Source organism: Crinia signifera, chromosome 3 (assembly GCF_055691185.1).
Source record: "Crinia signifera chromosome 3, ASM5569118v1, whole genome shotgun sequence".
In the NCBI taxonomy this organism is placed as follows: Eukaryota; Metazoa; Chordata; class Amphibia; order Anura; family Myobatrachidae; genus Crinia; species Crinia signifera.
In genome coordinates this window covers 131,026,989-131,054,921 of record NC_139219.1, presented here as the reverse complement: position 1 = coordinate 131,054,921, position 27,933 = coordinate 131,026,989, and the positions used below count along the sequence as shown (strand labels likewise).

The following is a 27,933-nucleotide window of genomic DNA, read 5'->3' as shown; positions in this document are numbered from 1 at the left end:
TTCTGAATTGGAATCCCTCATTAAACAGGCAACAGGGGGAAAGAGTACTTTCTTCTACAATCCCCATGGCAGCCATGACACTGGGAGGTTCCCTTCCCCCATAGATTTAGACAGAACACTTTTCTCTCTGGGACCGCCCACCTTGGGTATAATAGTCCCCTCCTCCTATCCACCTGTGTCTTTTTTCCCTGTCTCCTAGTGAGATTAGACAGAGTAGGTTGTTATTTTTATTTCAAGCAGGGTTACCTCTAGTCAGCATAGGAGCTGAATGGGGTGGCTAACAAACGGAGAGTTGTGGAATCGGGTGCTGAGAAGCTGGAAGCGCCTTGTAGCGGGTCTCACACAGTAAGGCAGCGGCATCCCCGAATTCACAAGCCGCGGCTGCACTCTGGACTGGATAAGACAGAAGGGGGCGGAAGTACGCGATCGCGCCTCACTTCTGCCCTGCAGTGAGATGGTGCACACAGTAAATCTTCCCCGAGGAAACTCGGCGGAAGTATTTTAGTTCCGCCTGGCTAATTTTTATGCACGAACAGGCAGAGAAGGGGTTAAGGTGCCATATTTAAACCCTGCAAATGATAGCAGCATGGCAGCGTTTTCTGGCAGCAGGATTGGTGTGTGTAACAGAAATTTAACCCAGCACAGACTTGCCTTCTCCCCACAAGCCGGATGATGCCCCTGTGAGGTAAGCCCTTTAATTTTGGGCATTAGTTATTTTATTTGCAGATATATACTTAGTGCAGTTTATATTTTTTAGTGTTAGCTTTTCCTAAGAAAAGGACTGCTAAAAATAAGTTTATTGAAGTTACCTGCATGTCATGTGATAAAGTATTTGCTTCGGCTCAGAAGAAATCTTTGTGTGACAAATGTGAATAGAGTCAGAAGAATAAGAAGCCTGAACAGTCTGAGATGCTCAAAGAACTTATGAGTTGGATGAAACAGGCATTTGTTTCTAAAAAGGAATTTGTGCAAAGTCAATCTGTTAAAAGATCCAGAGCTCAGGCCGAGTTCAGTCAAGATGAAGACACGTCGGAAGAGGTAGAATGTTTAGACAAAGGTTCTACGGACGAGAACTCAGGAGAGTTGGAGGATGTAAGAGCTTTTAACCTGGAATTGGTAGAAAGCATGCTTAAAAACATATATAAAGCAATAAATTACAAGGAAGAAGCATCCACTTCTGAAGAGAAAGACACGTTCTTCGAGGACAGGTCTAGAAAAGGAAGAACTTTCCCGGTCCATAAGGTGGTGAGAGAAATGATTGGGAAAGAATGGACTAATGTTGATAAGAAATTAACATTAGGAAAAGAGTGGAGATGTACCCGTACAAGGATGATGAATTTCTAGGCTGGTGTTCAATTCCCAAGGTTGACGCTGAGCTGTGGCTGAGCTGACTTCCAGATCTACCATCCCAGTAGAAGATGCAGCGGCATTCAAAGATACGATGGATAGAAAAATCAAAAATTCCCTTCGCAAGGTACATTCGGAATCAGCGGGATTGCTGAAAGCTAGTGTGGCAGTAGCTTCTGTATCTCGAGCACTGCGTCTCTGGGCCTCAAATTTACATACAGATGTAGAAGAGAGAATATCCAAGCATTATCTAATAAGAAGTTTAGAGATTATGCAGAAATCAATTGATTACCTCTGTGAAGCATCACTAGACGTGGTCTCCTTCGCATCCAAATCTATGGCGGCAGGAGTAACAGCAAGAAGAGCCTTATGGCTTAAGCCTTGGAATGCAGATGCCAACTCTAAAATAAGCTTACGGCCTTACCATTTGAAGGCAAGTTTTTATTTGGCTCCAAACTGGATACCATGATACAGAAGATATCCGGGGGGAAGTCAGTTCGGTTACCCCAAGACAGGAGAAATCGATTCCCATATCCTGGTTCTAATAGACAGTCATTTAAAGAAGCTAAGAGTTATCTCCCAGGGAGACATTATTACAGAAGAGGAAATCCTAACACATTGCGGGTGTCCTTTCGGCAGGATTTTCGTGGAAAATTCCAGTCTGAGAGAGGAGGAAAATTATGACTACAACCAAGACAGACAAATTGGAGCCAGGCTTCTTCACTTTACAGAAGAATGGAGCAGTCTGATAAAGGACAATTGGGTGCTGAACATCAAGGCATATAAATCAAGGCTATTGTATAGAATTCGCAAGATTCCCTCACCAGAACAGGTACATGAACTCAAGAGTTCCGAAGGGGACGGAAGAAAAACATGCCTTGTTTCTGTAGATAGAGCAACTTTTTTAGACCGAAGCAATAGAAGTGGTACCAGAAAAAGAACACAGAAGAGGCTTCTACTCAAACCTGTTCCTAGTAAGATAATCCAGTGGAGGCTTCAGAACCATCCTAGACCTGAGAGACCTGAACCATTACATAAAGCAAATAAAGTTCTGTATGGAAACGTTAAGCTTGATAGTAGTGGGAATAAGAAAAGGAGATTACCTAGCATCGATGGATCTCAAAGATGCCTACTATCACATACCCATCAACCTAAAACACAAAGTTTCTGAGATTCACAGTGGCAAATCGCCACTTCCAGTTCACATGTCTGCCATTTGGACTGAGAACATCGCCAAGAGTGTTCACAAAAGTGTTAGTGACAGTAATGGCAGAATTGAGGAAACAGAAAGTCCAAATTGGGCCTTATTTAGACGATCTTCTGATTGCAGGACAATCGCTAGTAGAAGCAAAAGAGAACGTAGCCCTAACCATGACGACTCTACAGAAGTTAGGTTGGGTCATAAACGGAGAAAAGAGTCATCTCGATACTGCAGTAAGAATACAGTTCTTAGGAGCAAAGATAGACACCCAGAAGTATTCCATTGCTCTGTCACCAGAGAGATGTCTGAAGATAGAAGAGCTAGTAGATTCTATACTGGTAAGAAGAAAAATTCCCCTTATTCGGGCAGTTCAACTGATGGGCATGATGGCCTCCTGTATCAAGATTGTACCCTGGGCACAGTGGAATATGAGAAGACTCCAATGGTATTCTGATTCCCCTGTTAAAAAAGGATACAACGATCATCACCTGATATCATTGAATGGTCCAGTAAGAAGATCCCTAGAGTGGTGGACACAAGGATTAAGAGAAAAAAGTTCTGATCTCAAGGATCCAGTGTTTCAGGTTCTGACTACAGATGCCAGCCTAACAGGTTGGGGAGCACATATCGAGAAAATGTCTATCCAAGGTTCATGGTCGGTACGGGAAGCACAGAACTCGTCGAATGTACGAGAGCTACAAGCAGTCTGGGAGGCGATATGTATGTTAAAGAAGGAAATCCACAATTGCCATCTCAGGGTCTTGTCAGACAATGTGACAGTCGTATCTCACATAAATCACCAAGGGAGTACAAGAAGCAGGAAACTGATGAGATTGTCAGAAAACATTATGTTATGGGCGGAAAGAAACCTAAAGTCCATTTCGGCGGTATGAAAGAAAATGTGTTAGCAGATTTCTTGAGTCGAAAGGAAGTATCCCCGGGAGAATGGGAGCTGAACACAGAAGTGTTTCTTGAGATAGAGAGGAGATTCGGAACTCCAGAGGTAGACTTAATGGCCAATTATATCAACAGGAAGGTGAACAACTTCTTCTCAAAATCTTATCTTCCGCAAGCACTGGCGATGGATGCATTCTCGGTACGATTGGAGTTCAAGCTGGGGTACATATTTCCCCCCTTTCCTATGATAGCCAGAGTACTAAAGAAAGTGAGAGAAGATCAGGTACAAGTGGTAGCAATACTGCCATATTGGCCAAGAGGTTCTCGGATGCCCTCAAGATGTCAGTGCAAGAACCATGGTCACTCCCGGACAGACTGGACCTATTACATCAGGGTCCCGTGCTTCATCCTCTACCAGGATCATTATGTCTAAAGGTCTGGAAATTGAACTGCAGATCCTAAGTCGCCAAAAACTATCTCTGCAAGTAGTAGACATGATAATGAAAGCTAGAAAAGATGTATCTTCGTTAGCATACTACAAAACTTGGAATAGATTCATTGTCTGGGGTCAATTTGATGGTGAATTCTCAGGTATATCAGACAATGCCACGGCTGTGGCTTACTTGAACCATCAGGGGGGTACTCACAGCAAAATGTCGATGAAAGAAGTTACCAGGATTTTTCAATGGGCAGAGGAAAATGTTCCGGCCTTGTCTGCTGTGTTCATTCCAGGAGATCGGAATGTGGAAGCGGATTTCCTAAGCAGAGAGGACCTCCTGGAAGGAGAATGGGCTCTACACCCGGAGGTGTTCCAGGAAATAGTGAATAGTTGGGGAATGCTGGATCTGGATTTGATGGCGTCCAGGCACAATTGCCAGGTGCCCAGGTTCTGTGCCAGAACCAGAGATCCGTTAGCGTGGGCAGTGGAGGCCATGACAGTGCCCTGGAATTTCGAGATGGCCTATGTCTTCCCACCATTTCCCATGATTGCTTGGGTCCTCAAGAGGGTGAGGACACAGGGAGCATGTGTCATACTGATAGCTCCGGACTGGCCAAGGAGATCTTGGTATTCCAACATTCTGAGCTTGTCAACACAGTCGTGGCGTCTGCTGCTCCGACCAGATCTTCTCAGGCAAAGTCGTTCTTTCATCAGGACCTTCCTCGGCTCAATTTGACGGCCTGGCTCTTTTCAGATGAGGTTATACGTACCATAATTAGTGCAAGGAAACCAGTTTCTGCGGCTAATTATTACAGGGTTTGGAAAACCTACATTAGATGGTGTGAGAGACAGAAGGTCCACACGTCTAGATTCAAGATTTTAAGGCTGTTGGGAGTTTTTGCAGGATGGATTTTCATCACGGCTGAGTCTTCATTCTCTTAAAGTGCAATTGTCAGCTTTGTCTATCTTCTTTCAGAAAAAGATGGCTTTACTGCCTGAAGTGCAGATTTTTCTTCAGGGGGTTACTCGGCTGAAGCCTCCCTATAGGCAACCGGTGGCCCCTTGGGATTTATCTTTGGTGTTATCTGTTCTACAGAAACCACCGTTTGACCCGTTCAGGTCGGCTGACCTGAAGTTTCTTACTTGGAAACTGACCTTTTTGTTGGCTATCGCTTCTGCTAGAAGGGTTTCAGAGTTAGGACTCTTATCTAGTAGGTCTCCATTTTTGGTTTTCCATGAGGATATGGCTGTGTTGCGAACAGTTCCTAAGTTTTTGACAAAAGTTGTTTCCTCATTTCATTTAAACCAGGAAATTGTTATTCCGGTGTTTTCTCCTTCTGAGGAGGTCAGGAATAGGGACAGAATAAATAATTTGGATGTGGTCCACGCATTGCGTATCTATGTGGATAGAGTGAAAGAATTTCGTAAGACTGAACTTTTACTGGTTTTGTATGATGTACATAAAAGGGGCTGGCCAGCTTCTAAGCAGACCATTGCTCGTTGGTTAAGGTCGGTTATTGCTTATGCCTACACTAAAGTGGGCAGACCAGTACCCTCCAGAATCAATGCTCATACCACCAGATCGGTTTCTACCTCTTGGGCTGTGCGCCACGGGGCTTTGGGAGATCAAGTTTGGGCTACTACTTGGTCCTCTGTTCACACATTCACAAAATTCTACAGGTTCCATGAGTTCGTGTCGGAGGATGCATCATTCGGGCGAGCAGTGATGAGAACTGCAGACCTGAGCGTACGCTCCCAAAGGACCGGCTCTTGAACGTCCTGAGCTGTGTCACCAGGATGAATGAAAGAGAGAAGGGGATTTTTGTAAGAATTTACCGTTCAAATCCCTTTCTCTGATTTCATCCTGGTGACACAGCGATCCCTCCCTTTACGCTCAGTAAGTAATGCCGTTTCATGTGTTGTCATGTTAAAATGGTTAATTTAATTGATTGTGCATATTAATATGTTCAGGCATTGTACTCAATTAATGTATCCTAGTGTGCTCTAGAAGTTGTACTGAGGAATGATGGGATTCAGAAGGGAGGAGCCTGCCTCTCAAAGCTTTAGCTTAGGTGCCTGGCTCCTTCGGACCCTCCTACATCCCAAGATTGAGCTGTGTCACCAGAATGAAATCAGAGAAAGGGATTCGAATGGTAATGTCTTACAAAAATCCCCTTATCAACTACAGGTTAAGGGAAATCTCTAATCACCTTGAAATACTCACCAGGGAATCGGACATATATTAAAAGGTTCTCCTCTCTTCATTGTTGGTAAGCTTGTAATTCTTCCCTGCAGATTCATGCTTCTGCATTGTAATTCAATTCAACTGGTGTCACTATTATTAACAATACTGCATATTCTTCTGATCTGCACATTCTTGTAAAAGTTTATTCATGTCATCAATAATCTTTGTTCCAGGGTATTATGGAGCCCCCAGCGATCAGCAGAACCTGACAAGCGAAGCTTTGGTCAGCATACGTCTTCTCGTTCTACACATGTCCAAAAATTCCAGCACAGGGGTTACAAGAATCATTGTTCAGCATGAAGTGATAGCAATAGATGGCAATAAGGTAATAAATCGAAAAAGTATTTTTTTAGTTTTTTACATAAGCCGTATACTGCTTGCCTATTTTTTTTAAAGTAATTAAAACATAAAGGAATTATGGATAATCCCTTTACATAAATTTTCCCTAATATGACAGTATTTTGTCATATTGGTAGTGTATGAGCTTTCTGCTATATGTTTGTGTACTATTGCCAGGAATTCTGGGCCGGGAATTCTGGGCCCTGGAAGACTGCGCTACTTGCAATTTTATAGGCTGTGTTTGACACATATTGGTACTTTGGGCGGTATTCAATGCTGCAGCAAGGGGGATTTATACAGCGAGGATGGCTTATTTTTGGAGAGAAATATGCAGCGAATGCGCTGCATTTTGTGGCGAGCCCCACTGTTTTAATGGCCACACTGAAAGGAACCAGCGAGGTGTAAACGGCAAGTGAAGGGGAGGGGGTTGAATACTCAGACGGCGAGTTATTGGCACTGCTCGCCGTCATAGCTTGCTGTTAGGGTCATTGAATACCCCTCTTTGTCTCTCTTCATGCTTTGATACATATGTTCCAATATAGTTCCAGGGTTTTCTTTTTAAATATAGTGACAAAAAACAAATATAAAAACAAAAAACATACTTTTAAAATGTTATGGAATAAAAAACAAATTGTGAGATAAAGTCGCAAAGTGAGTGACAGACAGCATTTGGGGGTAGAAACATTGCCTTTCAGTCTGTGTTTTCTGGGTGTGCATAAATTAGGAGGTGGAAACTTACTTTGTACCGAGGAGCTATTTGCATTCCGTGAGAGCAACTCAGCCTGTGCATCTTCAGAGGCACCCTGTCTGTGATATGACCAACAATGGTATCAATGTATAAGCAATTATATTAGTTTTCCCGCTAGGCTGTTTTAGTGGGGAGCCACTCCCTGCCCGATTTTTAAAGGGCAAAATGTGCCATGCCCCTCTAGCAGCGCCCTGCTAGAACAGTCTGCTGCCGATGAGCACGGGGAAGCCCGGAGCCCATGTTGAAGTTCGGCGCTTCCCCGGCAGTTTCTTCGGCAGGTGACGTGACAGGCCGGCCCTCGCTCTCTTTGATGAAGTCAGCAGGCCGGCCAACTTAAAGACGCCTTGTTCTAAAGCACCAGATGCCCCTTTACCCTTTTGAACTTCTCTTGAGATTCACAGTTTGTGTGCTGGGCATTAGTTGTTGACTTTAATTTAGTGAATCCTTTACCCTTCCTGATAATGAGTGATATCCTTTAAAAAAAAAAACGGGTGGTGTGTATGCTAAATATTATTAGCTATTCCCCTTATGCCTTTCAGCTGAACATTCTGGTCAATTTTGGCTATGTAACCAACGACCTGCATGTTCAGCGGGGTCCCAGGTAAGGTCACTGAATGATATTGTTTTTTGTACATTCAATATCGTCCACCCACGGCACTGCCGATATCATTAACAATATCAGCGGTGCGGCGGGTCATGTAGTGTGTACGGGTTTAATTGTCAAATATGTATATCCATTGCACAATTTTATGTATTCTTTTTTCAATACATAAATACAGTACATAGTTGTTGAGGTTGAAAAAAGACATGTCCATCAAGTTCAACATATAAGATTTCCTGCGGTGTAAATGACCTGAATAAGGTGACTGCCTATCATTTACATGCCAGGATCCCTAAAAACCCCAAAACGGTTATCCTATTTACTGCGGAGTACGCAATAGTACCTTATGAATAGTATAATATATATGCCAAATGAAATGCATTATTAAATGAAAGCTCAACATAAACTCAGGTTAGTGCACCCAAATATATTTGTCCTTCTTTCAGGTTAATCAAAATGACACCACTGAGTTGGTATTTGTAGTTAATAAAGATATGGGACTACTTAGATACTCAAGTTCAGTTATTAGTCTTGAAGAAACCTGGCTTCACTCCATCCCATGGATCAATGATGTTCCATTTACCTTTCCAAACGCTCCAGAATCTGGTAAGATGTTTTTATCTTACTACATTTACGTATAGTATTTATTAATATCGTTCCATGTCTATCTGTGGACATAGAATCATAAATGCTTTTTAAGTTGAAGTACATTATTACTTCCATAATTTACAGAAGTTGTATTTATGAGTTAGGAAATATTGATTGTAAGCTCCACTGGGGCAGGGACTAATGGATTATCTCATTACAATGGCATCTTTCAAGGGTTGAGTTCTATAAAGCAGCAAGTGAATACTTCATTCTTGAAGTTGATATGTTGGATCAGAAAAAATGGTCAAGTGTAAAAATCTGAGTGACTTTGATGAAGCCCAAATTGTGATGGCTAGAGAAATGGGTCAGCATCTCCAAAACGGCAGGTCTTGTGGGGTGTTCATGAAATGCAATGGTTAGTACCTAGAAAAAATAGAAAGGACAACCAGTGAACTACAGAAAGGGTGATGTGCACCCTAGGTTCATTGATGTGTGGGGAGAAGGAGGCAATACCATCTTGTCCTAGCCCTCAGAATAGTAATTGTAGCACAAATTGATGAATAAGTGAATTCAAGCTATGATAAAAAGGTGCCAGAACACATAGTGCATCGCAACTTATAGCCAGAGTGCCCATGCTGACCATTGACTATTGCTGAAGCGCCTACAATTAGCACATGAGCACCAGAACTGGACCATGGAGATCGCCTAGTTTAAGGAATCAAATCTTCCTTTACATCGTGGACTGGTGCGTTTGTGTCATTTACCTTGGAAAGAGGTGGGATGCACTATGGGAAGAAGGCAAGCTGGTGTAGGTAGAGTGATGGTATGTGCAATGTTCTGCTGGTAGTGATTGAGCTTGTATACACTACAGTCAGTGAGACTCCCCATTTTTAAAACTAAGTGGGTCCTGCAGGATACCATGTGAGCTGATGATCTAGGAGTACATTGTGGACCGGACCTGCCACTACACTATTTGACTATCTCCATTCGACCCTTTCCTTTTGAACCAGTATGGATGCATATTCATCACAGCCAGAGGACACCATCTAATTTATCCTCAAAGCCATTGGGCTACCAGCTCACCCCTGTGTTTATCCACGCCATCAGCAGGAATCAAGGTACTCTGTTCTTTCAACCTGAACACCTGGTCACATAGACCTGACTTACCTTGAGGACACCTGTCTGACTTATCTTCAGGAAAGTGTCACCTCTAGCGACACCAGTGACCCAATGGTATATTAACATCAAGCCCACCATCTTCACGGGTCCCCACCAAAGTGGGCCAACAGTCGCATAACTTTGAGGACTTCTCCGCTACCACCCATATCAGGATTGGACATTCCCACATATCACAAGTGGTAACTATAAGCCCACAGGGCCATCACTTTCTACAATTGCTGTGCCCCCCATTCCATTAACCATGTGCATCCATATGGTTCTAGTCAATGCAGTTTCCGGCTCATATACATTTTAAAACCATCACCACCCTATGAATTTTATATTGATTTCATTTATTGTATTATGTATGTCATGTTTTTAATTTATTATTAAATATTGTTATATGATCTTTCATCATACAGCTCCACTTCCTCTCTTTCCTTTGTACTTGAGCTGATGATCTTGTATGCTCTGCAGCAGCGTCTCACCAACCCCTAACCAATCACCGCAATTACCTTCCCTGCCCACAAGCAGCCTGCTCTGAAATTTAAATTTAGTACGCTAAGGGGACCATTTCCCAATTATGATAGCGGATTAGTGGTACTTACCATCCCTTTACAGCAGCTGTTTTTCAGTGGATGAGTTCTGAAGACCCTTTGCTGCATCCTACATCCCAGCTTAAGTGAGCCAGCTCTGTGAGGGATCCAAGGCTGTATGTAATAGCACCATGCAACTTTCCTGGCAATTGCAACAGCGTTGTCAGAGGTGCTGGTCTCTACCAGCAGCATGTGCTCCATCCCCAACCTCAGTCAGCTCACTGCATGCAGGAGGCCAGGGTGGTGGACACTGGGCAGGACAGGAGATAACTGGAGGCCACATCTGGCTGCTGAGGGACAAGCGGGGATTGCAGCTGAAGCAGTGAACATTAAGTAGGATGGTCTGCACTCTGCCGCAGATCTGTTGCTGGCATCACCAGTGGTACTGCCGTCTGGCGTGATGTTCAACTGTCACATTGTTTGCTGCCACCTCGCTGCTGTGTTCCGGGATGCGGCCTGGTGTCCCGCGCGTCTGCATGGGTGCTGCCATAACACCCAGGGCCATCTGACCCATGCACAGCAATCCCCACAGCCCAGAATGTACCATGTGACTCAGGCACAGTGTTAACCTGTCCAGGTCTAATGCACCAATCCCAATCCCCGCTGAAGTCCCATGACAGTTTACCATTCAGGAACCATTGCAAGACATAAAAGGAGTCCAGCACCTTGAACAATTGTCTTCCTCAAGAGAGAGAGAGAGATCCCAGGGGCTGATTTATAGACTCCAGGTTACTCGTTACTCCAAGGTTTGATCAATCTATTCCACAGTGCATTAGCACAAGACCTCCTCTCTCCTTCTTTGTAGAAAATTGTATATTGTAAGCAGTTTCTCTCTAACAAGAGAGGGGGTAAGAGGCGGGCACATCAATGACACAGTAAAGGAGGGGACTTCAATGATATGAGATTAGCAAAAATAACTGTGCATACTAGTGTGGGGATATTTAGATTTCGGTATAGTACTTTAGAATTAAAAATGATCTTCTCTAATATGTTAATACATTTACATTATTTGTATATCTATATATTTTAATAGCTCCATATCTTTCTATTTTTATGTTCTTTATATATTTTTTAAATTCACTAAAGTTACAAGCATTGCTTGCAGTCTTCCAGTTAAAATAATTTCACAGTCCTCCATCGGGACTTGAGTGTTATACCTGTACTTCTCTGGAAGAGAATTGGTAGCGGAGGGGGGGGGGGGTTGTTTGTTGTCGTTCCTACATCTCCACGACCAAGAAGTTCCAAAAAAAACATGGCATTGGGTGAGGCAACAGGCGGGCCTTAATTCACATAAATCACTACATCTCCCGTTTGTAAATAATCCTGATTTTCAGGATGGCTAGGCTTCGTACCCTTTCAATACTTGGCGTGCGGGAGGCATCAATGCTCTTATTTCCTTAGTTGATAGGCCGTTGAATAAAACTGACATTTCCAGAGGCGGTTGAAAAGTATCCCTATTTGGTGGGGTACCCTCTGGCCTTCCTGCAAACGAAACATTATCTTACTTCAGTTGTCCCGTCAGTTTTCTGATAAAGACTGGAATAATCCAATAGATACTTTATTATTTCAAGCCTCTCTTGAGAAAAAAAGCTATTACTTGTTACTATCAACATTTTAGAACCATTTTGAATTACTCTACCTCTAAACAGGGAATGGTACAGTGGCTTTCTAAGTTTCCAGACTATGAAGTTGAAGATCTTATTAAAGCTTTGATAAAATCCTGTAAGACCCTGTCTTCCTCTATGTATGTCAAGATGTTTCTCAATATCTATCATAGAAGTTTTCTCAAGGGACGTAAGGATTCCAGTGCATTTTATAGATTTGGGGAGCTAGAGGCTGACCTTTACCATTGCTTCTGGGCTTGCCCAATGGTTAGAGGTTTTTGGATTCAGATAAAAAGATATGTGGAGTCCCATCTCCTTAATTATGTCCCTCTAACTGCTGAGTGGGCAATCCTGGGCATAATCCCTTCCATCTTGAGAGTAAGCAAAGGATGCTTTTGTCTGTCAGTGCAGCAGCACGTAAAACAATTTTTCAGGAATAGATGTCTACCTCTGCTCCAACGTTTCTGTGGTTTAAATATAAATTATTTCATTTATTTAGAATGGATTGGGTCGAATCTACTTTAAATAAGGAATCCAGAGTCAAAAATGTTTTCCTAATGTGGGAAAGCTATATAAATACCTTATCAATAGAAGTGAGGAAACAGATTCAGTAAAGTAGGAAACACTCGTCTTGGTTCTTGTTGCGATCGATAGCTGAAGACCCCCCCCCTATTGACATTGGATAACTAGTATTGAATTGGCTAGGGGTGATGGGGCTGGGGGTCCGGGGGTGGGGGGGGGGATGGGGTGGTATTTTTATTTTTCAATATTTTTTTTTATTTTTCTCAAGATTATGAACTGTGTATTGTCATGTAACTCATGCATATGTTTTCACAACTGTTGACATATACCTTGAATGTTATTCAATGTTCTTTGTATGACAAATCACAACAAGAAAATTCTATGATGTTCTTTATTCTGAAATTAAAACATGTCATCAACACTGTATACATCTGTTTACAATAATTGTCAATACTTGGATATATACTGGAATGTCTGTACATGTTCTTTTCTTGACTGGGCTTAATAAAAATAAGTTTTCAAAAAATAATAATTTCCCAGTCCTTATACAAAGCATCTTTCCTATAGAAAGACATAATTATTTTCCTGCCAAATGAGAAAATTAAAGATTTTTAGTGCTCATTTTTAGAGATTAATGTGAATTTAGATTTTACTGCCATCGTTTAGTCTTCACAACAGTAAGTAAGTCATGATAAACTTAAATCAAATTAACATATCCAACCAAAAATAAATAATTCACAAAATTCCATTACCCAAAGCATCTTAATAAATTTTGCACCCCCTGCCAAAAAAGTTTCTGGTGCACAGTAGTAACTTTAGCATCTGTTTTAGCAGATCCCATGCGGACGGCCAGACAGCATGGAATCTGCAGATGCCCTGTGGTACTGGCTCCACCCTTCACCACTTGGGCTTTGGTGCCCTAGCTATGTAACTGTTCTTAAAGATAAACATATTATTACTACACTTTTCTCAAAATAAAAGTAGATTAAAAGAGACAAGTTCATTTCAGGAAGCATAAACTGTGGTCAGATTCTAGAATATGTGATTACATAGAAACATAGAATTTGACGGCAGATAAGAACCACATGGCCCATCTAGTCTGCCCCTTTTTTAAACATATTACCTCAATCCATATTTGATCCTTATTTCTTTGTAAGAATATCAATATGCCTATCCCAAGCATGTTTAAATTGTTCTACAACCTCTGATAGGAGTCTACCACCTCTGTGAAGTAATTTTTCCTCAAATTTCCCCTGAATCTTCCTCCCTCTAGTTTCAGTTCATGTCCTTGTATTCTGTTGCTCCACTTCCTGTGAAAAATGTCTCCCACCTGTACCTTGTTAGAACCCTTGATATATTTGAAAGTTTATATCATCCCCCCCCCCCCTTCTCTGCTCTAAACTATACATATTAAGATATTTTAGTCTTTCCTGGAAAGTTTTGTAATGTAGCCCATGCACCATTTTAGTTGACCTACATTGTACAGTCTCTAATGTATTTATATCCTTCTGGAGATATGGCCTCCAGAACTGAACACAGTACTCTAGATGAGGTCGTACCAATGACCTACACAGTGGCATTATTACTTCTTTCTTTCTACTGCTGATTCCTCTCCCTAAGCAACCAAGCATCTGACTTGCCATCTTCATTGCTTTGTTACATTGCCTACCTGCCTTTAAGTGACCTGAAATAGTGACACCTAGATCCCTCTCTAGTTTCCATTATAGTGCCATTTATACTATATTTAGTCTTTCGATTTTTGAGACCCAAGTGCATGATTTTGCATTTTTTGGTATTAAACTGTAGTTGCCATGCTCTTGACCATACCATAATCTACCTAGATCATCAATCATTGTTTTATCCCGGTGTGTCTACCCTGTTGCATAGAGTACCTTTGTGTTATCTGCAAAATGGCACATTTTACCCTTAATTCCATTTGCAATATTACCAAAGCAACCAAGATCTTATCCAATCTACCATCTTAGATTCCAATCCCAAGCTTTCAAGGTTATTTAACAGTCTGAGTTGTGGGACAGTGTCAAAAGCCTTACTAAAGTCTAGATAAGCTACATCAACAGCCCCACCTTGATCTATTACTTTAGTCACCCAGTCGAAAAAGTCATTAAGGTTTGACATGATGTTCCCCCAGTATACCCATGCTGTTTAGGATCCTGTAATTTGCTGGTTCTGAGATATTCTACAACTCCTTGTTTTAAGAGTCTTTCTATCCTACTAATAATGTAATGGTGTGTACACATGGTCAGATGTGCCTTAAGATCCTATCCACGATCCGATCAGATTGGATCGTGGATAGGATCTTAAGGCACATCCGATTTGCATCCAATCTTGACTATATAGTGCAGATCTGCACTATATAGACAAGTAGAACTGCATACAAAGTCAAAGGTGCAGGTGCACAAATCAAACTCCCAATTTAAAATATTGCAATAAAATTTTGCATTTTTAGCGAGGTTCTTCACTTATTTATGGCCGTAAGTAATGGCTTTCCCACCGCGTCCAGGTGACCTCATTAGTCGGGCAAGTCCCTAACATTTTGGGGGGTACAAATCTAGGGCACAGGGCACCCCAAATCGGTGCAGCTGAGTGACCCCAGGGCAACACAAGACTGAAAGAAATATATAGTGAAACAAAGTGAGGATAGGTTAGTGAGAGAGGCTGCTAAAGATAGCAGGGTAAAAAAAGAGGTGAAAAAATAAGAGATAAAGTAGTGAGAGGTGAAGTAGTGAGAGGTAAAGGTGAGAAATGAATTACATTGAAATAAAACACACAATAGGGATGAAAGTGAATATGAAAATAAGTGTTAATTTGTGTTGCTCCTGAGGCCAAACAGCCACACCAGTCCAGGGGGGCCCAAAACCCAGAAATGCACCCCCCCATCTGATAATCCATTAAACAATTGTGCAGGTCTCACCTTGCTCTGCATGCAGTCTAAGAAATGTCAGGAACCTAATTAAAACCAATATATAGGACAGGTGGGCGTGGGTGCTACCACCAGGCGCAGAAGGGGTCTCTGGCCTTCTAATGTGTATGGAAATACACGGCATTAGATATACAGGGGTGGGGTCCTGGGGTGCACACCAATTGAGAGGTGCGACCCTGCGGAGACCTTTCAGTAGAACTGCATACAAAGTCAAAGGTGCAGGTGCACAAATCAAACTCCCAATTTAAAATATTGCAATAAAATTTTGCATTTTTAGCGAGGTTCTTCGCTTATTTATGGCCATAAGTAACGGCTTGCCCACCGCGTCCAGGTGACCTCATTAGTCAGGCAAGTCCCTAACATTTTGGGGGGTACAAATCTAGGGCACAGGGCACCCCAAAACGGTGCAGCTGAGTGACCCCAGGGCAACACAAGACTGAAAGAAATATATAGTGAAACAAAGTGAGGATAGGTTAGTGAGAGAGGCTGCTAAAGATAGCAGGGTTAAGTAAGTGAGAGGTAAAAAAAATGAGAGATAAAGTAGTGAGAGGTAAAGGTGAGAAATGATTTACATTGAAATAAAACACACAATAGGGATAAAAGTGAATATGAAAATAAGTGTTAATTTGTGTTGCTCCTGAGGCCAAACAGCCACACCAGTCCAGGGGGGCCCAAAACCCAGAAATGCACCCCCCCATCTGATAATCCAGGTTAGGTCACCTGGATGCGGTGGGCAAGTTTCGAGAGTGAAACTCTCTTTGTCAAGGATCCTTGACAAAGAGAGTTTCACTCTCGAAACGCGTTGGAAGCCCGGGGAGCTGATACCGCATACACCGCGGAAACCGGAAGCCGCTACACCCGAACTTCCGGTCCGGACGGCTGGCGTGTGGAGATTGGAAACGAGCGCCACGTGGAGAAGACAGAAGGCCAGAAGACCTAGGTAAGCGTAGGGACAGATAGGGCATCCTAGGTTCTTCAATATAGTGCCGGAAGACTCGCACGGCTCGAACCCCCAAAACTGCTCACGAAGAGCTGTAAACATTTTATTTTCAAAAAACGGCAAAGCACTTTTTATTATGTATTATCATGTATTCCTCACACATACTATACTCAAGCGCTTTTAACTCTGCTTAAATCTGTACCTTTACCATATAAAAGCTGCTATTACGAGCGCAGACCACACTTCCCACATTTTCCCTAAGCCTCTCTCACTAACCTATCCTCACTTTGTTTCACCATATATTTCTTTCAGTCTTGTGTTGCCCTGGGGTCACTCAGCTGCACCGTTTTGGGGTGCCCTAGATTTGTACCCCCCAAAATGTTAGGGAGTTGCCCGACTAATGAGGTCACCTGGACGCGGTGGGCAAGCCGTTACTTATGGCCATAAATAAGCGAAGAACCTCGCTAAAAATGCAAAATTTTATTGCAATATTTTAAATTGGGAGTTTGATTTGTGCACCTGCACCTTTGACTTTGTATGCAGTTCTACTGAAAGGTCTCCGCAGGGTCGCACCTCTCAATTAGTGTGCACCCCAGGACCCCACCCCTGTATATCTAATGCCGTGTATTTCCATACACATTAGAAGGCCAGAGACCCCTTCTGCGCCTGGTGGTAGCACCCACGCCCACCTGTCCTATATATTGGTTTTAATTAGGTTCCTGACATTTCTTAGACTGCATGCAGAGCAAGGTGAGACCTGCACAAATGTTTAATGGATTATCAGATGGGGGGGTGCGTTTCTGGGTTTTGGGCCCCCCTGGACTGGTGTGGCTGTTTGGCCTCAGGAGCAACACAAATTAACACTTATTTTCATATTCACTTTCATCCCTATTGTGTGTTTTATTTCAATGTAATTCATTTCTCACCTTTACCTCTCACTACTTCACCTCTCACTACTTTATCTCTCATTTTTTTACCTCTCACTTACTTACCCCTGCTATCTTTAGCAGCCTCTCTCACTAACCTATCCTCACTTTGTTTCACTATATATTTCTTTCAGTCTTGTGTTGCCCTGGGGTCACTCAGCTGCACCGTTTTGGGGTGCCCTGTGCCCTAGATTTGTATCCCCCAAAATGGACGCGGTGGGCAAGTCGTTACTTATGGCCATAAATAAGCGAAGAACCTCGCTAAAAATGCAACATTTTATTGCAATATTTTAAATTGGGAGTTTGATTTGTGCCCCTGCACCTTTGACTTTGTATGCAGTTCTACTTAAAGGTCTCAGCAGGGTCGCACCTCTCAATTGGTGTGCACCCCAGGACACCACCCCTGTATACACTATATAGACAAGGCAGCCAAGACTTTCTGGCTTCCGATACGTGAACGCGCATCGGGATCAGATCGGGATCGCAAGGGTTAAAACCCTTGCGATCTGCGTCCGATGCCGATCCGATGTTGACATATCGTCAACATTGGAAAGGAAATCGGACCGTGTGTACACACCATAAGACTCACTGGTCGGTAGTTGCTTATCTCTTCCTTGCTTCCACTTTTGTGCAGTGGGACTACTTTCCAGTCTTCTGGGATTACTCCAGTAGCTAGTGACTGGTTGAATAATTCTGTTAATGGTGTTCAGCTCTTTTAATATCCTTGGATGTATCCCAAATGGCCCCATTGATTTATCCACTTTCAGTTTTGAGAGTCTATGCCCAGAACAGCACATTGTAAAGCTTCACAGCGTTCTCAAAGATCCCAGAGCTCTTGCTGCAACCAATTGTATTTGTTTATACCAAGCAAGTTTACCCTGTTCACTTCTACTATATATAATAAATGTTTCTTATACATTCATCTGCATGTTTTGTCTTTATATGGTGATGATTATTAAACCATGGAAGCACCTTGTTTGTCGATTTCATTTTTACATGTAAGTAGGCTGCGAACAACTTTATTGAATGTTTATTATCCTAAAAGGCAGCAGATGATACAATGATTTATTTAGAATCTTTTTATCATATGTCATACTATATTAAATGACATGATTTATTTAGTTTTTTACTTACAGTCATCTGACCACTGCAGTAACAATATATTATGCGGCTTAATTCAGCAGGTGATGGTGTTCCACAGCAAACTACCAGGGAGTATAACATTGGGCAGAATACAACACTGGACGAGGAGCCATTTCCTGGGAAGCTCCCAGAAACCCCTCTTCGAGCAGTGATTCCAGCTTCCTCTTATAAGGTGATGTTAGAGTAGTTTCCCTTGTAAAGAGCTTATCTGATTTTGTGTTGTGTGTTTGCAAAGTCATTCTAAGAAACGTTTAAATAGATTTCAGAGTATTTGTATAAAGTCTGTTTTATTTTAGGTAATGTGCCAGATTGCCAATGACGTCAGGGAGATGCTGTGCCACATATGGTTTCTTCTGTATCCTGTCTTGGTTGCCCTCCTACAGGTGGTTGGTTTTGGGGTGATAGGAGCTGCTATTGTACTGGAGCTGCTGAAGATCGTGTACCCAATGAGAGAACAAAAGTAAGTTTTGTCCTCTGGACCAGTTCATTGAGTGCATAAGGCCAAGGTTATTCATTTTTTTTCCATCTCAAAAGTATCACAAAAAAGTATATTATCCACATATGCTGGATATGTATTATTCATGTTACAGCGTAACATAGTGAAACAGTGATCTTCTAATGCTCTTCTTTTTCCTTTCCTGCATATACCTTATAGTGCTTTAGCCCCCACGGGAAGGTGGCTCTGTGTAGTCACTAGCAAGGGGGACTTAAGGCCCCCATAAACTACTAGAAGTCGCAGCCGATCACCTTGAACCACACGGAAGCTCCCCAGATGGCAGGATATGATATATAATACAATATATTGTATGCCACCTCAGCAATCAACCATTGCGATCTGGGGGCTCTGATCTCCACGAGACTGCATATCTAATCAGATCTAAAACACATGATTTGCCACTTTCACCTGATTTCCTCGCTCGAGTCAGGGTGAAATCGGGCAAAATCGAAAGTTATGGCCATCTTTACACTCACACAACTTTTTGAACTGTAGTTTCTCCCTTTCGTTTCATTTAGTTTACTGCAATATAAAATTGAGTTTGGTTAGACATTCACTGGTATGGAAGACTTATGCAGTATAGACACTATGCATTAATTTGCTGCATCAGTACGACAAATTATCTACATCGTACCCGCGTTTCCACACTCTCCCGGCTTGTTAAAGATACCTACTGTATTGGTTAGCGATGATGCATGGCCAACCATAACATTTTTTAACTACATTTACATGTAGTGATGCCATGCTGCATTTACACGTTAGATTGTGCAATGTGTACGGCAGCATGATATGACAGCATATCTGTGGGAAACACATCACTCTGATATGTATCCGGCAGTGCAGTGAACTTCATAATGTAACGTAATATCACAATTTATTTTCCCTATTATATAGGATGCATTTAACTAGAGATGTGCAGGCTCGGATCTCCCTGATCCAAGCCCGCACAAAGGGCACCAATCCAAGCCCGGATCCGAACCACACCTTGAAAAAGCCATTGCACAGGTGAAACACGTGAGTGGATGAGAGGGAACAGCTCCTCCTTCATTTTCTCCCACAGCTGTGATTTCCCACACAACCCGCTGGCGGGGATGCAGGACAGGCAGGAGGGAGTGCAAGGACCTGGCAACGATTGCTGACATGTCTACGGCCGCTGCATTGGATGCTGTCACCATTGAAAAAATGATGGAGGATTACTTTGGTGACAGCATCCAAGTAGACATGTCAGACAGTCCTTACCTGTACTGGCAGTTTGGAAGCCCCTGTAGAAACTGGCTCTATTTTACCTGAGTTGTCCCCCTCCAGTGTGTACTCCAAAAGAGTTTTTAGTGCAGGTGGGGAACCTGGTCAGTGAGCGGCGAAGGAGGTTGCTGCAGCAAAATGTGGAGAAGATGATGTTTATAAAAATGAATTATCAATTATTCAATGAAGACCAGGAATTGCCTCCAGAGATTATAACGGGACCTGTGATTATGGAGTCCAGCGGGGACGAATTGATAATCCTGTGAGGATGAGGAAGTACACACTGAAGGGGGCGAGGAATCAGAGGAGGAGGATATCGAGTGACGATGACATCTTGTCTCTGTAGAGCCAGTTTATACAGGGAGATATGAATTGTTTTTTTTGTGTGGGGGCCCAAACAAACCAATAATTTCAGCCACAGTTTTGTAGGCCCTGTCGCTGAAATGTTTGGTTTGTTAAAGTGTGCATGCCCTATTTCCGCAACATAAGGGTGGGTGAGAGGGTCCAAGGACAATTCCATCTTGCATCACCATTCATTTATCTGCTGAGAGTCATTCATATGTGAGATAAGTGGACTTGTCTTTAATCACATACAACTGTTTGCGCTCAAGTGGTAATAATCACAGAGCTGACCAATCCCACTGCTGAGAGTCATTGGGGCAGATTTATTAAGCCTTAACAAGAGATAAATGCAAGGGTGATAAGGAGAGATAAACGTCCAGCCAATCACCTGCTAACTGCCATGCTACAGGCTGTGTTTGAAAAAAGTCAGTAAGGAGCTGATTGGCTGGACGTTTATCTCTCCTTATCACACTTGAATTTATCTCTTGTTAAGGCTTAATACATCTGCCCCATTGATTGCTGCTCGAATCGCCCACTGCTCCTCGGCTGGTCATCTCCTGGTTATGTCTGGTCAGTAGGTTCCATTCCATTCTACTGCCGTACATCTAATACCTCTCTGCTGGTGCATCTACTGCCTTAGATAGGGTGTTACAGGTGTCTCTGGGAAGCCATTCTGCAGTGTCGTTAATGTAGGCACTGTACCTTAAGCACAGATAACACGTACATGACTGTCACATTCACAGACACTGTAATGCAGATGAGTATATTCCCTATATTATTCCGGGAGTCCGCTGCTTGTGCTCTCACCCTGCATCACACAACCAGATGCCGTCAAAAGACGGCCTAAGTGACATGATCGTTTCTGCCACTGCCTGCAGAAGGCTGCCGAATCGCCCACTGCTCCTCGGCTGGTGGTAAACGCGATCAAGCCAGATAGTGGTCTTATTGGATATTAAACAGATACACAACACAGCACACTCGCAGACCAACTTAGTGCTTCACCAATCGCCCACTGCTCCTCGGCTGGTCACCGTCTGTGGTCAGAAGGTTCCACCCCTTTGCAGCTATTGCATTGCTGCACCAATTGCCCACTGCTCCTCAGCTGGTCGTCGCCTGTGGTCAGAAGGTTCCACTCCTTTTACAGCTATTGCATTGGTGCACCAATCGCCCACTGCTCCTCGGCTGATGGTAAAATTGATCAAGCCAGATAGGGGTCTTTTTGGGGCCTAGTTTTTCAAACTGCCATCCTGTCTGCCGCTGCAGTGCCACTCCTAGATGAGCCACGTGTTTGTGCCGCACACTTATGTAGCTTTGCATAGTTATCCAGCTACCTCTGTGCAACCTTTTGCCCTAAAAACAATAATGTTAGGTGTGAGGTGTTCAGAATAGACTGGAAATGAGTGGAAATGAATGTTACTGAGGTTAATAACAGCGTTGGAGCAAATAAAATAAAAAATTCTATGATTTTAGCAGTTTTTATGCTTTTAAAAAAAAAAAACAGAACCCAAAACGTTTAGGGGGTGTTTTGGCAAAACCCATTAGAACCCAAAACCTGAAGGTAATCAGAACCCAAAACGCAAAAAGTGGCCAGTGCACATCCCTACATTTAACATTATTTAGAGAAAGCTTAAAAGCTTGTTGCCTGGCTTTTTTCTTTTGATATTTTTTTGTCTTGTAACCTGGACTTGCAAATTACATTTTAAAATCCATTTCTTTATCATTGCCTGCCTCCTAAAACCGCTAGCCTGTTTTAGGGGGGCGCTGCGCCCTGCCCGATTTTTAAAGGGCAAAATGCACACTGCCCCTCTAGCACCTCTAAAAGAGCCTGCTGCCTGCCCCGCTGGTTGGCATGGGGAAGCCCATTGCCGCCGTAGATGGTGATGTCCGGTGCTTCCCCGGCAGCACAACGTCTTCGACGGGCCCACCCCCTTTTCATAACTTTGTGGCCTGGGCATTCCCCTTTTGTGAAGTCGGCGGCATGGGACCGCCCACAACTTTGACGTCGGTAAGCCCAGTCCACGCCCCTTCGGCTGCCCCCTGCCCAGAAGAGTTCCTAGAAGGAACACTATTATGTATTGATTTATTCACAAACTGTTAAGAACCATACACATGAGGTGATTTCAGGGCTATTTCTAAACGATCTGACCAGATCGCTTAGAAATTAAGCACACATCGCTCTGTGTGTATACCCCCCAGCTAAAAGTGATGGGCGGTCCCGCACATTGCTATTGCCTGGCTAGATCTTCACTGCATGCAGTCAAAATCGAATCAGATCACCAGTGTTCCCTCACCAGAGAACACTGGTCCTCACAGATCTCTAAGCACACATTGCTGGTGCATCGCATGTGTGCTGAGCAATCTGTGCTTAAGCACATCGCTCAGCACAGGGCTCCTGTTGCTTTTCAGTCTGGCACTGCAGAAATGAAGAATTGGATGCAAAAATGTCTAATTCTTTTTATCATTGGTTTTTCATCAGGGGAAAAAGGAATAAATTGTCCACCTTAAGGGGCAGATTTACTCTGCAAATATTAAGTACCATATATACTCGAGTATAAGCCTACTTTTTCAGAACATTTTTTTATGCTGGAAAAAGCCCCCCTCGGCTTATACTCGAGTGAGGGTCGAGTCAATACGTTTTCCCAGTTTTTTGTTGTAAAATTAGGTGTCTCGGCTTATATTCGGGTCGACTTATACTCGAGTATATACGGTATCTCCAGAGTGTATGTATAGGGGATTGCAGGTGATGTTGTATTTATCTGATTCGGTACCCCATTTCCAATTGCAAAGCAACCTCCATAGTCCCCATAGTTTTCTAAGGGGACTGTTAAAATTCTAAATTTAGTAAGCGTCAGCATGCCATTCCGTAGATGGGGCCTGGTAGCAATTGCCATCTTTACATCAGAATCATTTTCATTAATGAATACATATGGCCCTTATTTTTAATATGTGCTGGATGGATCCTCCATGGTGGATTGCCAGTGCTGATTCCTCGCCGCCATGGGATGCCGGGAATTGGCTTTAACCATTACACATTGAAGCACCCCCCTGGCCAATAGGGGTCCAGGGGTGTGGTCTTGACACTTTGATGGTTTGTGATGATTCCCGGGCGTCGGGGAGGTGGGTATGCACATACATAGCCTGGAATTGACCACTAAACTGGTTACATAATATACATTTGTCAAACCATACATAAAGTTCTGTTATTTGATATTACTGTACTTAGAACAAGATTACCATAAAAATCAATTTGGGTGGAATAGGGCCTCACATAACAAATAAACTTGGAAAGAATCATGGAGAAGGTGTATTTTACCATTTTTCTCATTATCCGCCCACACAAGTTGAACTAAATAAAACCTCATATTTTACATTTCACACTCAACAAAAAAATACAGTTGTATCTAACCTGAAAATAGACAATTTTTTCACAACAAATATTAATATATGTGAGGAAGGCTGCAACCCCTCTGTGTATGAAGCTGTTATTTTTATTGGCCCAGTTAAGCTAATTGAGTACTCCCGGATACCTAGTCAGTCATGAGAGGGGAGGTTAAGTTGGGATAGCAAGAAGTTCTGAATCAAGACCCAACATTTTTGCTTTACAATTAAGAATGTCCCTACCCTCTCACCCCCTCAGACGGGTCTCACAAAAAAAAAAAATTTACCCTGAAAAAGCAAGGCAAGTTTGGAATTGGATGACAGAAAACAGTCCACACAAGCCAACTTGTACCTAATTGGAATCACCCCTTTATACCACTCTTTGGCATTATGCGGAAATATTTTTTGTATCATGTCTAAATACACCTTTGAGACTGTTGCTAATTTTCCAAATTAAACATGCTTTGTTATTTAAATGTCTTTTCAGTTATACTGTATAAAATCATTTTTGTGTTTTTCTCCTTCATCCACTAGGTGTCACTGGAGTAACAGTGGGGATAGAAGGGCGACCACAGGGAGCATGGGCACTTTAAATATAATTATGTGTGGCTCCTCCCCTTCTACTCCCCCACCTAGGCAGTCGTAGAATGTGCCCTCATGGGAGCTGGTCACACTTCTGGCTTGCTCCAGGGCACAAGTTTTTAAAAGCTTGAACATTTTTATTTTTTATTACTACAACAGACAGGGCAGTCTGCCACTGCCTGTCTGCATCGTGGGAGCTGTCGGTGGGGATCCGGCCGCAGCTGCGTGCGGCTCGCGCCCAGTCCCCGGCTGCAGAGACCACCGTCTCCGGAGAGACAGCCACCACTGCACGCGGTGCGTGTGCCGTCCTCCCTCAGCCTCTACCGCCGCTGACCAGCAAGGCAGCGGTAATGTATTCCTGACCTCCCGCTTAGCGCGGGGGTCAGTGTTTAAAACATGGCAGTAGTGCAGGTTTAAAACTGGAGCAGCCCCGGAATCTCCCCAGCGTGACTGAGAGCTGCGGCGGCCATCTTTTTAGTGCGCACCGCTGCTGACACGCTGAGGGACTCCGTTTGCGGCTGAGACGGTCACAGACTATAGCACAGCCTTCTCCTCCCGGTGTCCAGACCTGCATAAGCTTCCCCAAGCCCTGCATGCAGACAGTGGGGTTAGAGCTGGGTGAGACAGTTCTGGGCTGTATGTAAATTGGGCTATAGCGCTCTCTGGTATATACCATAGCGTTGTTCATGGCCTCTGGTAGCTTCTCCTCCTGATACTGTCTCTCCTGTCCAGTCTTTTCTTCTGGCTTCTGACTGTACTATCCCTAGTGTGTGTGTGTACAGTTGATTAACCTGTTGATTGCTGCATATATATTCATATATTGTGTATAGCTTAATTATTGGTAGCATGGCAGGAGGCAGCTCAAAGAAGTGCAAGAAATGTGATGCCAGACTTACACAGTCAGCTGAGGGTGGTTTAGTGTGTGAAAAATGCACATCTGAACCCACCCCTTCCACTTCCCAGCAGCCCTCCCCTGCATGGGCTTTACAGCTCTCAGAGGTGATGTCACGCCTGTAAATCCTCTAGATCACAGCAGCGGGAATTAACCTTAGCTGTGGAGGGTTTAACCAAGGCCTTGGCCCTCTCGGCCCTCTGCCCGTGACACACAGCCCCCAGTGATAAAGGGACTGCTCACACAGGTCTTAGACACTGATACAGATGATGATATGCTTGACCTTGAGGAAGGGGAGTACACTGCCCCTGAGGTGGATGTGCAACAGGATTTGCCGCCACAGCAACAGGAACCGGTTGCGCAAGGTTTAGATGACCTTATTGATATGGTCAAACTGGCATTGAATGTGGAAGAAGGGGCGACTGGGGGCAGATGCCCCTTCTTCCACATTCAATGCCAGTTTGACCATTTGACCTGTTTGGCAAAAAGCCAAAACAAGCGGCTTCCTTTCCTCCTGCAGAGGAGTTAGATGACCACGTGCTACAGGCATGGAAAAACCCAGATAAAAAATTCCAGGATTTCTCTGAGACTCCTGTCTTTATACCCCCTAGCGGCCGCAGGCAGAAAGCTGGTGGAAACTCCACCTGTAGTGGACCCCTCGGTCACGCGTCTTTGCACTCCCCTTCACGGGTGAGGTACTGTTTGGCCCCGAACTAGATAAGTGGATATCACAAGCCACTGGTGGAAAATCCACTTTTCTCCCTTCCACGGCCCCTCCTCCTTCTACTCGCAGGACCTTTCAGGGAACATCCTTTCGGTCCTTTCGGCCCCAGGCTAAGTTCAGAGGTCGCTCTAGAGGAGGCACTGCCTCTTAGAGAGGCTCCAGAGGTCGTGGCAGAGGTGCTTCCTCTTCCACCCAAGAGGCCAAGGCCTCCACCAAGCCCGCCGCATGACGGGTTTCAGGCCCACCTGGGGGATCCCAGGGTGGGAGCACGTCTTCAAGGCTTCAGGCACGTTTGGCTGCAGTCTTGCCAGGACGCTTGGGTGCGAGATCTGGTAGCCTTTGGCTACAAGATACATTTCCAAAAACCACCCCCACACCGGTTTTTCAAAACCGGTTTGCCAGTTTCAGCAGAAAAAAGCCTGCTACTAACTGCGGCCATCCAAAAGTTGGTCTCGGCAGGGGTGGTTATCCCGGTCCCAGCAGACCAAAGGTCCTTGGGGTTCTACTCCAGCCTCTTTCTGGTCCCCAAGCCGGACGGATCGGCACGTCCCATTCTGAACTTGAAGGATCTCAATCCTTACCTCCAACCGGTCAAGTTCAGGATGGAGTCCCTGCAATCGGTGATCACTGGGTTGGAGGAGGGCGAGTTCTTGGTGTCACTCGACATCAAGGACGCCTACCTCCATATCCCTATTTGGCCTCCACATCAGGCCTTCCTTCGGTTCACAGTCCGCAGCCAACATTGGCAGTTTCAGGCCCTTCCATTTGGCCTCTCCTCAGCCCCCCGGATATTCACCAAGGTCATGGCGGTGATGATGGAGATTCTGCGGAACCAGGGAGTGACGGTCATTCTGTACCTGGACGATCTTCTGCTGAAGGCTCCATCCAGGGAGGTCCTCCTGGGTAACATAGCCCTGACTCAGAGTACTCTCATTCGCCACGGATGGATACTCAATTTTTTAGAAGTCCCAGCTCCAGCCGTCTCAACGGTTACAGTTCCTGGGGATGGTACTGGATACCACTCTTCTGAGGGTGTTCCACCCGGAGGACAAGCTACAATCCCTCCAGGCCTTGATCCGCTCGGTCCTTCTGACCAGACAGTTGTCGGACCTCACATGTACCAGGCTTCTGGGGAAGATGGTCGCCGCCTACGAGGCTCTCCAATACGGTCGGTTTCGATCGAGACCCTTCCAGCGTTGCCTTCTGCGTCAGTGGTCCGGCTCTCACCTGCACCTTCACCACAGGATATGGTTGTCAGTGCGTGCACGGCACTCTCTGCTGTGGTGGCTGAACCCAGCAAACCTCAGGGAGGGAAAGAGGTTCGCCGTCTGGAACTGGATACTGCTCACCACAGACGCAAGTTTTCGCGGGTGGGGAGCAGTCATCCTGGACCATCAGTTCCAGGGCCGTTGGACCCAGCAGGAGGCCCTGCTCTCCATCAATATCTTGGAGCTCAGAGCAGTCTACAATGCTCTCCTGCAGGGCCATCATCTCCTACAGGGTCAGGCCATCAGAGTGCAGTCAGACAACGCCACTGCGGTGGCCTACATCAACAAGCAGGGAGGCACGCGCAGCCGCGCTGCCATGAAGGAGGTGAGTCGAATCCTGCTGTGGGCAAAAGATCACGCCCTGGCCATCTCCGCCATATTTATTCCTGGCGTAGAAAATTGGGAGGCCGACTTCTTAAGTCGGCAGGACGTACACCAGGGGGAATGGTGTCTCAATCCCCTGGTTTTCCAGCAACTGGTCCACCGGTGGGGGTGTCCCCAGGCAGACCTCATGGCGTCTTGCCACAACTACCAGCTACCCCAGTTATTTGCCCGCACGAGGGATCCTCAAGCGGTGGGAGTGGATGCTTTGGTGGCCCCTTGGCCATTCCATTTTGTGTACAACTTCCCTCCGTTTCCGCTAATACCGCGGGTGCTGCAGAGAATCCGGGGGGAGGGGATCTCTGTCCTCCTGATAGCTCCGGACTGGCCACGCAGGTCATGGTACACCACCCTCACGTCTCTTCTGATAGACGAGCCTTGGTCCCTGCCTCT

General features: G+C 44.4%; 1 protein-coding gene across 2 annotated transcripts in view; it reads left to right on the top strand.

Moving 5' to 3' along the window:
- The window catches only part of GINM1 (glycosylated integral membrane protein 1), a 55,852-nt gene that overhangs the window by 24,796 nt on the left and 3,123 nt on the right, over nucleotides 1-27,933 (top strand). The window contains exons 4-7 of one of the 2 annotated variants that reach the window (XM_083176518.1): nucleotides 6,303-6,454; nucleotides 8,264-8,423; nucleotides 18,277-18,407; nucleotides 18,532-18,695. In XM_083176518.1, the coding sequence (XP_083032644.1) occupies nucleotides 6,303-6,454; nucleotides 8,264-8,423; nucleotides 18,277-18,407; nucleotides 18,532-18,695 (607 nt within the window). Of the gene's footprint in view, nucleotides 1-6,302; nucleotides 6,455-8,263; nucleotides 8,424-18,273; nucleotides 18,408-18,531; nucleotides 18,696-27,933 lie in introns of both variants that reach the window. The other variant, XM_083176517.1, reaches the window with a different exon arrangement.